The sequence below is a fragment of the Thamnophis sirtalis genome, unplaced genomic scaffold (assembly GCF_051295495.1).
Source record: "Thamnophis sirtalis isolate CommonGarterSnake01/CBP01778 unplaced genomic scaffold, rThaSir2_p1.2 scaffold_2, whole genome shotgun sequence".
NCBI classification, from domain to species: Eukaryota; Metazoa; Chordata; class Lepidosauria; order Squamata; family Natricidae; genus Thamnophis; species Thamnophis sirtalis.
This window is the reverse complement of record NW_028261382.1, coordinates 39,169,943-39,181,209: the sequence shown is the minus strand read 5'-3', so window position 1 is coordinate 39,181,209 and position 11,267 is coordinate 39,169,943. Positions and strand designations below refer to the sequence as shown.

Sequence of the window (11,267 nt, the reverse complement as noted above, 5' to 3'; positions counted from 1 at the left end):
GGTTTATTTTGGTCTGCTTTGTTTCTTGGCTAAAAAAAAAAGGAAAGGAAAGCCGTAACTTTTCTCGTACGAGGTTCTATTTTTGGTGAATTTCTTGCTGTCGGTGCTGGGGCATCGGGTGGGGCCCCGGGAGGCTCAGGATCCCCCAAATCCAGGAAGGGCCTGGCTTCCTATTTGTTTGCTTGCTGGATCCCCGAAACTGGGTCCAAAAAGATCCGGAATTCAGGCGCAGAAAAGAGACCAGATTTCTAGGGGGAAAGTTCAACCTTCCTGTTCTAAAACTAGGTCGTTTTTTTTCAAGGGGGGGGGGGAAAGATGTTTTCCTTGGTGCAGGAGAGCGGATAACAATCTGCGTTTTTTTTCCACTGGGCTATTTTAGCAGCAAATTCTCCCAGAAACCTCTTTAAACTTTCTGTCTGCAAGGAACTTGAGGAGGAGATAAACATCAAAGCTGCTTCATCCGGAGAGAAAACTTGGGGGAAGTTGGAAAGACGACAAGCAGGAGATGAAAACAGGTTGGGGGGCCTTTCCTACCCCCAGGAAATCCAGATTATTCAGAGCCCCAGATTTTTCCAGCTGCTCTCAGCACCCTCAAAGGGGTGGCCTGATCCCCAACAGGCTTCTTTGTGCCAGGCATAAACCCCAGGATTGGAGCCCCAAGTTTTTCCCGGTCTGCCCACTCTTAGAAATGCCAGGGACTAGGAACTTGAAGGCTCTGTAAAATATTTAAGGTAGCCCCCCCATTTGTGGGCCCAGACATCTTAACCTGGTCTCCGCATAGAGGATTTCTGCACTCCTAAAGGCTTCCAAAGAAATAAGTGATTCCATCCGTTCTTTAAAAAGGCAAACTGGGCCCTTTCATTGAGAGGAAAGTGCTCTCTTGTGAATATTGAGACAATCTGCCCTCTGAGCACGTGCAGAATCCCTTAGGCGCCAAGACAGAAGCTCATATGGGGGAAACTATGAAATGTAAAGAAAAACAACTTCTTACTAACAATGTTGTTCTGCAGTGAATGAAATGCAGATTATCTCAGATGGTTTTCCTTTCTCTTGTTTTCTCTTCCTTCCCCTCTTTCCTTTGAGTTTATTTCCTTTTTTCTTTGAATTTTTCCAGGCTACCAGTCCCCTGGTTTTTGATCATCACACCTACCCCTCTCTCCACTTTCTAGGAAAGGGAATTCTTTCAAGGCGTGGCAGTTTTATTGAAAACATCCCCTTAAAAGGGAACGAGAATAAAATGTGAAATTTTCCACATTGCTGCACTGATGGTTTTTTCCCCCCCCTAATGACGACAGACAGCCCTTTCCCCCACATTTCCATCAGTAGGGCAATGTTTCTGCAACAAGAGGAAATTAAAGGGAGTAAGATCAAAAAAAAAGAGCAGGCGCCTTCCTAGAGTTTCATTTTAATTTTTCATGGTGGCTAAAATCGCTGTGGTTAGCAATTCCAGAAAATAAAAAATAAACCCAATAAATGCATCCCTGATTGCCAGATGAAATCAAACATCTGTTTTATCCTGCTTTTTTTCCCCACAGACAGCTACGGATTTATTAGATCTAATATTTACATTTGGTAGAAATGCAGCCTTTGATTTAACAGAGTAATTGTTGGGTTCTGTTGTTCCAGGATGTTCGTTAAATTGCAAATTGCCTCTTTCTGGCTGGTTTAAATTGTATCAGTGACTGGTTTAGATTCTTTTTTGGGGGGTATGTTTTCATCCTCTCGAATTCCCCGGGCCGTTAAAACACAACCTGACACAACTGAAGTCACAAACGGGCCTTTTTCTCTTGTGACCCAGAGGTCTAGTAACCTGAACAGGAAAGTAAATCAAATACATCTCAACGGCCAAATAAAACCAGCAGGAATTCCTAGCTTTGCAGCCGAGGGATTTTATACGTGTAAGTGGTGTGTTTTATTATGTCAGTGTTTGTGACTGTAAATGTTTCCCCGGGCGTATCAGTTGAAACGCTTTCGTGTTGTTGAGGTTTTTTCCTTGTGGGCCAGCCAAATTCCAGCTGCCAAAAAGGACATTTTCTCTTCCCTGGGTTTAAACAAGCCGTTTGCTTCTCCAGAACCAGAGCAAACCAGAAGAAACCCACGCAATGAAGTTTCTCCAAAGTCCTTGCCCAGATCATTTCAGCCTGGCTCAGCAACGCAAGACCCCCGAGGGCTCCTGGCGGTTGAAAGGAAAACTCCGAAGGGCCACTGCGAAAGTCACCGACACACAAACATTGCCAGGGCCTCTGTTCCTTTGGCAGCCAGAACTGGGGTGGGGTAGGGAGATTAGCGGCTCGCTTGGAAGAAAAAAGAGCCCCCCCCTCCACCTTTCCATCCAATGTGACCTGGCAGAGACAGCGGTGAGGCTAGGCTAAAATGGAAAAACTTTTGCAAGCAAATGTTGCGCTTCTAAAGCCAAGCCCAGCTGAGAGGCAGCTCCAGACCCTCTTTGTTAAGGGGGGAGAGGGTGGGGGGGACGGTCCGTGTGTAAACAAGGGGGCAGAAGAGGGGGGGGCTTGCTCTCCAAACCTCAGTGCAAGGAAGGGGGCGCAGAAGGCGAAAATAGCTTTCCCTCCTCTTCCACCACCCTTCGCCCCATCGCTGGTGCCCTGATGGCACCGCAAGGGAGCCGAACAACAGACAAACAGCCTCGGGAAGGTTTTTAGAGCCCCATTTTAAACCACTGAATGGAAACCAGTCTGTAGGTTCACACAGACAAGCTTAAAACAACTGGCCTTCCCAACAGTTTCACCTTATAACAACATTTCCACTTACAATAAGATGAAAAAGAGCTGTTTAAATAAACCAGAATTTCTCACCCGCCGCCAGCAATGAAGAGGCCAAATTTTCACTTTCATGCATGTATCCCCACAGCGTTATTCCCCCCCCACCCCGATCTCCACTGTATTTCTAAAGCCCCTCTTTCGCCCGGTGAAACCCCACCCACCTCCTTTCAAAAGAGGTTTCATCCCTTTTATTTAGCTGGGAAAATTAAGTTTCCCAGCTAAATCAAAATGGCAAATTAAACACGGCTTCTCCCCCTCTGTCTCTGCTCAGAAACCTTTAAATATATATATATTTATATCCATTGTCAGTTTGCCATCTATCAGAACAAACGGGGGGTGGGGGAATTAATCCTACTATTTTTAACTGCCTGAGTTTGGCTCCTTAAAATAGAAGATCACAACATCAATTAATCTGTTTCATAACGTCTCTTCTTGTTACCCAAGGCTGCTTGATTTATAATACGGCTGGGATGAAGGTTTAAATCTTTCTGAGATTATTGCTTCAAAGGTTATCAATTGCTCGCCGCAAGAAAAATGCTTGCGGTTTGGAGCCAACGTGTAGCTGTCCCCGGCCAGGGATATTTCTGCGTGAAACTTTCAAAAGTTTGCATCTGCCTCGTTGTTTTTGAAGCAACTGTCGGTAAATACGAGGCGGGCAGGAAGGCTGAACAAGCAGGATGCAAAGATCGGAGATCACTTGAACTGAATCCAAGCAAGGTGACTGGATTGAAGGAAAATTACTCCCTCTGCTTCCATACTGAGATTCAGGGAAATTTTTGCAAGGGGGGGGCACAGTTGGGGCTGCTGTTGCAAAGACCACTAAGCAAAAGGAAGATTTTGCTGGCTTTCCCCGCTGCTGTCTAGGAATGCAGCTGGCAACGTCCGTCTCCAACAGGCCTCTAATCCAGACATTACATGGCTTTCTGGATTAGCAGCAGTTCTCAAGTGGGAGGGCAAAGCACTCTGTACATGGCCAGAGGCATTTCTTCCATTCTGATGACGGAATGCACGGAAAACCAGGAAGGATATGGGACCATGCATCTTTCTGTCTTCCGTCCACACACAGTTGGCTGAGCCTCCAAAATGCCTTGCATTTTCCATAATCGGAGGCCAGGAGATTGAGGCCACACATAAATCCAGGGGTTTAAAAGCCCCCCCCCTTTCAGGGTCCAAATGGGAGCCTCCCTGCCCCCAGCAATGGACGGCCGATGACCCTCCCTCTCCAGGGCGCCCAGAGGGAGGCCCCCGGACAGCCAGAGCTGCCCTGAGGGGCACTGCCACCCCCTCCTCCCGATTCAGGAGAGGCTTCCTGGAAAAACACATAAAACCGGGAGCCTCATTTGAGATGCTTCCAAGCCGCGGCTCCTGCAATGGGAAGCCAAGCAACACGGGGGGGGGGAAGGGGGGAGGCAGCCAAGACCTCAACCTCCTCACTCAGCACACTGCTCAGGAGCCAGACTTTGAGGAGGGGGTCCCCATGGGAGGGTGTGCATGCCCACTTTCCCAGCATGAATTCAACGGAGCCCCTTCTGGGCAGAGCGGGGGCCCACTGGGGACCTCCATTAAACTCTCCAACCTGTGGGCAGAAATGTGAAGCACCAGGAGCCAAAAAGAGTAACACCCCCCCCCAAAAAAAACCAACCCCCATCCCCTGGCTCTCCAGTCTCCACTTGGAGCCCCACCCTCGCTTCTTAATCCAAGGAGACAGACGCCTTCAAGGCTGCTCCTTGCTGGGGTCAGTACAAGGCGGCGAACATTGGGGGTGAGACATGGGCCCTGAAACACCCCCCCACTCCACCTCCAGCCCTCCTCCTTGCCCCAAAGAGAGAAGGGTAGGGGGCAGGGGCCAGGTTGACCCCCAACCTCTAGAGGCAGGAGCCCATGGATGCCAGAGGAGACGCTGCTGCTAAATTCATCAGGGGAAGGTTGGTGGGCAGGAGACCCTCAGATCCAGGTGAGGTGGGGGTGGGGGTACTTAAGAGGCACCAGGACAGGTGGCCCATTTTAGTTCTTGCTGGCGGTGAAAACACCATCTTTGGGGGAGCAGTCACTCCAAAAAGCATCTTTTTTTAAGCATCTTCCTCTCCCTTTCAAGCAAGATTAGACATCTGCAAGCCCCCCCCCTCACCTTCCCTGGCCCTTGGGCCCCAAAGCCCCTTTCCTTGCCCCCGTGAGTCTTGCAGCCAGACCAGTTGAGGGTGGGGGGTTAAAAGCGCCCCCCACTCCGATTCCGGTCTTGTTCAGGGCGTTGGCTGCCAAGTCTGAACCACAGGGATATTTGCTTGAAGGAGGGCGGCTGCCAGCTTCCCCCCCCCCCCCGCCTCCCTCCGCCTGTCCCACCATTCCCCATCCGTTGGCCAGACCCCAACTCTCCCCCCCCCCACACTCCGGAGAGCGGTGGGCCGCGTGTTCGCTCACCAGCCCAGGATCTCGTGATATCCTCAAGGGAGCCAACGTTTTCTCCTCTCTTCCTGCTCAGTGAAATTCCCCGGAATTCCCCAAATACGGATGCAGAAGAAACCCGGGCCCCCACACCTCATCTGCCCCCTACCCTGACCTGCGTTTGGAGGGCCCCCCCCTCCCCAGTTTCCTCTTTAACCAATGTCTGGCTCTCTTTGGGAGAATGGGCCTTCGAGGTGGCCCCAGGGAGCGTGGATTGGGGGGTGCAGGGAGGGGGGGGGAAAGGACCACGACAGGACAAACTTGTGCTGTTTTTCCAAAAAGTGGTTTATTTGTCGAACGCTTTGCCCCTGGCGCGAGGCCAGGCCATCCCTCCCTCCCTCCCGAGGCGTTTGCTACAAGCAGAGAGTTGAGGATGGGTCCCCAGGCAGAAATGCAGCAGGGCAGAGCAAGATGCCAACCGGCCTTCGGGACTGGCATGGGCCCCTCTTCTGATGCCTACAAACGCCACCAAGAGATCCCCAGCAGCCAAGCAAAGAAGGAGCGGCAGAATCCCCCACCCCCACCCCCAGCTCAGCGACCGGCCTGCGGTTTCTGTCAAGGAGATAAAGTGCGTGGAAGGAGGGTCTCCAGGGAGACCCTCCTCGATTATAAAGTCCATGGGGAGAGGGGGTTTCTGGCCCTACCCTCGGATTTGGGGAGGGAGCGAGCCAGAGGGAAGGAGAGGGGCAGGGACGGGCTGGGGGGGGCTTGGAGCGGGGCAGGATCAGGCCCCAGGGAGGGTTCAGGAGGCCGTCTGGGTGGGAAGCACGATTTCTTCTGCCTCCTCCTCCTCCTCCTCCTCCTGCTGTCTGCGGAAGAGGGAGACGTGCCCCAGGTAGCTACGGTCGAAGCAGTCGTTGCGGGGGGGGCCCTCCGCCTGGGCGCAGCAATTCTGGGGGTCCTTCCAGAAGCGCCTCTGGGAGCCGCAGAAAGCGGTGATGAACTGAGATTTCTGGGGGGGGAAGAAGATGAACTGAGATTTCTGCAGGGGAAGAAGAAGAGGGGATTGAGGGGGGGGGGCGAACCGAGTTACCTCCGGCCCTTTGAAAGCAGCTGCTTCACTTCATCGCTTCCAGCCAGGCTCTGGATCAACCCGCTTGGGGTCAGAAAGATGCTCTTGGGAGCCCCCTCCCCTCCCTGAGGAGAGAAGATATGTGTCCCCCCCCCTCCCAGATGGGACACTCACCACTCCTTGGGCGCAGAGGGTCCGTTCGCTCTCTGGCAGTTTGCAGCAGGATTCCGTGATGTTCTGGACTAAAGCCGGGCTGGGCTTCCTGCAGAAAAGGAGGAAAGCCACACTCAGGAAAGGCCGGAGGGGATCCAGGAGGCCTCCAAGCCCTTCCAATCTCCCAAAGCAATCTTGGGAGACTAAACCCTCTGGCTTAGCGTTTAGGTGCATTTCACATTGCAGCCACAAGAGGGCGAGGTAGGTTGGCAAATCTGACCTCTCGCATTGAATTGCTTCTAGGACCCCCATCAAACACAACAGCCCATCAATTCCCCCCCCCCATTTGAAGGGCTCTTTTTGGGGCTCCTGAAAATCTGCCGGCTGTACAAACTTCTATTGGTATCCTAACCGGTTGGCATAAATGGCCCCCGAGCACAGCACCCTTGCTCCATAGGCTTGCCTTCCAGATGGCTTGGACTACCACCCCCATCACTCCCTGCCAGAAGACCCCAGCCCACGTGAAGAGCTTCAGAGAAGAGCCCCCTAAGTGCCCAGATTCCCAAGGGGAGAGAGATCCTCTTCCTGGCAGCTCCAACCCAACCGGCCAATTTTTTATTTTTTTTACAGATTAACAGAGTTGGAAGGGACCTTGTAGGTCATCTAGTCCAACCCCCTCCCCTGCTTAGGATGGTGGGAGAGAGAGCTACTCACTGCTTGCCCTGGCTTGACGCTTGGCTGCAAATGGAGTCCAGGGTGGCGGTGGAGACGTCGGACAGGTCCAGCGATGCCCCCTCGCCCTCGTAGTTGGGGAAGGGCACTTGGCTGGCGAAGCAGCTCAGGCGGGCCTCGCGGGTGTCCCCACGGCAGCAGTGGAAGGGACGGGTCTTGAAGGAATACTCCTGCTTGCAAAAGCGGGCCAGGGATTTTTCCCACTGGAAGAAGGGGGGGCAGGGGGAGAGAAGCGAGGAGAAGGGATTAGCCACCTGGGGAGGGGAGGCTCCCCCCCCCCCCTGTGCGAAGGACCAGGAAGGATCTGCGTCCAAAGATTCTGAGGACAAAAGGCTAAACAAGAAGCTAAAACAGGGTGAGCAATTACGTCTCCGGTACGACGTGTGGATTTCAACTCCCAGAATTCCCGAGCCAGCCATGCTGGCTCGGGAATTCTGGGAGTTGAAGTCCACAGGGGGGGGGGTAAAGTGTCATATTCGCCCACCTTGGGCTCAAAGTTTTCCAGGCAAGTTTCCCCACGAAACAATCGGTTTCACAGCCCAGGTAAACACACAAACCCTTTGTGGCCTTTTTTACACCTTCTGCAGAAGGGTGTGAACTCAGCACCACAGACCCAGCCCAAAAGGGGTTGCAACTTTTGACCTCCCCCCATCCGCAGAGGCCCCTTTCAGTTGGGACTTCCGGATGGATGTGGGGCTCCCTCTGAGATGGGAGGGGGGGCGGGCAGAGCAGGAGGAGTGGAGGGGGGGGCCACCCAAATTATTCAGTGGAGAAGGGATGGGCGACTCCTGAATGTCTCAATAAACTTTGTCAAGAGCAAAGTTTTCCAGTTGCTTCACACACCTGGGCAGGAGCGTCGGGGGGGGGGGGACGGACCCTGGTTGAACGGAGGCTGGAGGGACACAAACGCACAAATGCAACCGGGGGGGGGGCGCAGGGGTAACACTCACCTCGTTGGAGGCACAGGGCAGCCTCTGGTCCTCGGACAGCTGGCAGCAGCGGGCGAACTGGAGCTCCAGTTGGTTCAGGGCCTCCCCCTGGCGCGAGAGGTGGCTGAAGCTGGTCTGGGGCAGGTTCCAAGGGCCGTAGCTGGCCTTCCTCCGCCCCGCGGCGCAAAGGGCCCCCAGGTTGCTGAGGGTGGGGCGGCCTGGCGGGAAGTCTTCCAGCTTGTAGAAGGGGGGCCTCCGGCGGCAGCCCACCTCCGTGCATGGGGGGCGCCTCCCTCTGGGCCCCAGGGGCACCGGCTGGGGCTCCCCGTGGATCAGAATGGGCAGCTCTTGCCCTAAAGAAGGAGGGAGAGGGGGGGCAGGTTATAAAAGGGGCACCCCAAAGCCCTCTCTTACTCTGGCTGGCTTCAGATAACCAGCACCTCCCGAAGAGGCTCCTTGCTGGCTGCACCCCAGAAGGTTCCTCTCGTTCCCAGATCAAATTTTCTCTTTGCTTTTTTCCCCTCTTCAGTTGGTTCCTTTGCAGGGGGGGGGGGGGCTCTCAAGGGCTGCCCTTTCAGCCCCTCCTGTTGTGGGGGCACCAAGTTCCCCTGCAGAATGAGGCCCTTGGGGAGCCTTGAGGGGTTTAGCTTAATCCCAACAATGCATCTCTCTCTCTCTCTCTCTCTCTCTCTCTCTCCCTCCCTCCATCTATCATCTATCTATCTATCTATCTATCTATCTATCTATCTATCTATCTATCTATCTATCTATCTATCTCTGTCTCTCTCTCTCTCTCCCCCTATCTATCTATCTATCTATCTATCTATCTATCTATCTATCTATCTATCTATCTATCTATCTATCTATCTATCATCTATCTATCTATCTATCTATCTATCTATCTATCTATCTATCTATCTATCTCTGTCTCTCTCTGTCTCTCTCTCTGTCCCTCTCTCTCTTTCCCTCTCTCTCTTCTATCTATCTATCTATCTATCTATCTATCTATCTATCTATCTATCTATCATCTATCTATCTGTCTGTCTGTCTGTCTGTCTGTCTCTGTCTCTCTGTCTTTGTCTCTGTATCTCTGCCTGTGAGATTCCCCTGTATGGGTTTGGGTCTGGCTGTCATCTAAGCCCTCCCTGCCCCTCCTCAGCAGCCTCACCGTTGTCCAAATTCTCCTGAATCTTCTGGAACAGGAACTCCCGTGAGATCTGATCAGTAAGAATGTCGTGTTGGGAGATCTCCACCGGGAACTGGCCTGGTGGGGGCTGGTCATCTCCATTGGCTGGGGAGAGGAGGAGGAGGAAGAGGTGGTTAACCATGGATTGGGCTCATGGTTTGTTTAACTGTGGTTCCCTAGTTAACTCACACCCGGCTGAGCCAAGCGTTGACCAACCACACTGGGGTCCAACCAAACAGATCACCTGGTTGCAGTTTCTTTCGTTCCCTTTTTGTGGAAGTGGGGCTTTCAGGCCGGACAGCTGAAGACGGCCCCCTCCCCCAGGAGAACGGGAGCAGCCCCCTCCCCAGTGCTGAGTGAGGGATGATGGGAGGTGTGGAGAGGTCAGGGAGATGGGGAAGCCTTACAGGCTCCTTGGCCTGGCCTGCCCTCCCCCCACCCAACTGTCTCCTCCCTTCAGCCCCAGATTCCCACCCCCACCCCAAAATGCAAAGAGGTTCAGGCGGAAGTAAACTGGCTCGGCTACGAAGGCTGAAGCTGCACCTGGAGGATTACTCATGATGAGGTTTCCAAGGAATGACACAACATCTCACCCCTCGATCCTCACAATCGCCAGAGCTCAACGGTTCCTGGCCTCTTGGCAGAGCTTGGCCCTGTTTTGGGGTGTGGGAGGCTCCTGCAGCCCAAGGGGGGGGGCTGTTTTCCTGGCTCCCCTTCCCCAGAATGGGCGTCTTTGGCTCCCTTTCTCCATCGCTGAGCTGGAGGAAGGGCCAGGCTGGTGCCATCTGCTCCTTCCCTCCCTCTGCGAGGGGCTCCTCAAAGAGCAGGGCTGGCATTCTGGGGGTGGGGGGGGTCACTTGACTGCCCCAGAGCCTCGCTCTCCTCCATCCACCCAGGTTGCCCTTTCTAGCCCCACTTCCTCAGCACAAGGGCAGCCCCATCAGCTGCCTTACCCTGAAAGGTGCCCCTGTCCCTGGATCCTCCCTTTGGAGGATGGAGGGGCCCTGAGCCCCACTCTGTGGGTCCCTCCTTCCCTTGAGCCCCAGGAAGGGACCACTGCAGCTGCCACCCCATGCCCACTGCTGCCACTTCTCCACCCCTTTAGCCAGTCCTGGGCCAGCGGAAGCCAAGCCTCCTTCGCTGGAAAAACTTTCAGACAATTTGGCTCCATAAACAACACAAAAGGGACTTTCCCCTCTCTCTCCCCCCCGGGCGGGGGGAGGATACCAGCCAGCAAACAGGGAATGAAGCAAACCTCAGGGATTCAGAGGGGGGGTGGCGGGTTGGAACCGCTCTCGCTCTCCCGGCCCCACAAGAGCCTCCTGGTGGCCTAGGACCCGCCCGTAGTGGAGCCAGCTGTTTTCAGGTCGCCCAAGCGGGGCGGGGAGGCGACCCCCGAGGGGCGCCTTTCGCCCGGACCCTCCCTCCGGCCAGCGGCGGCAGAAAGCGGGCTGCCTTGAGGGGTGGGTGGGCTGCCCGGGCAGAAGCCCCCGTCCCCGGGTTAAGCAAGGAGCCTCAAGGCAGCGCCAGGGGAATTCAGGGCAGCCCCCTCCTCTCCGCCCCCCGAGGGCTCCGCAGGGGGCGAGTCCCGGCCGGCCCTCCCTCCTCCTCCTCCTTCCCCTCCCGGCCTCCTGAGCGGGACCTACCTGGCGGCGGCGCCTGGGTGGCCGAGAGGGGCCAGGCGGCCAGGCAGCAGCAGAGGCAGAGCCAGACGGCGGGCATGGCGGACATCACGGCGGGACTTCTGGCTTGCTCGCTCGGGGATCGGTTGCTGGTGCCGCCGCGGCTCCGGCCCCTTTTATGCCCGGGCGCTGGGCGGAGACGCCGCCTCCGCGGAGGGCAGGACCCGCCAGCCGCCTCCCGCCGGACGGGACGGGCCTCGCAGCAGCCTCTTTGGGGAGGGGGAGACCGCGCCCCGCCCTCCCGCTGCGCCCCCCCCCCCCGAATTTGCTTACAGGGCAAGAAAAAAGGAGAACTTGGCCCGGAGTTGGTTGCGACATCGCGGGGCCCGATTGCTTAATCCGGGGCGG

General features: G+C 55.1%; 1 protein-coding gene across 1 annotated transcript; it reads right to left on the bottom strand.

Annotated features, from left to right (window-relative positions):
• Positions 1-5,492: 5,492 nt before the first annotated feature.
• On the bottom strand, positions 5,493-11,043 carry ECM1 (extracellular matrix protein 1). Its single transcript, XM_087705001.1, has 6 exons — positions 10,884-11,043; positions 9,220-9,342; positions 8,073-8,404; positions 7,105-7,325; positions 6,412-6,499; positions 5,493-6,177 (listed from the first exon to the last, which is right to left on the bottom strand). The coding sequence occupies exons 1-6, from the start codon at positions 10,966-10,968 to the stop codon at positions 5,968-5,970; spliced, it is 1,059 nt and encodes a 352-aa protein (XP_087561127.1). The 5' UTR covers positions 10,969-11,043; the 3' UTR covers positions 5,493-5,967.
• Positions 11,044-11,267: the final 224 nt, after the last annotated feature.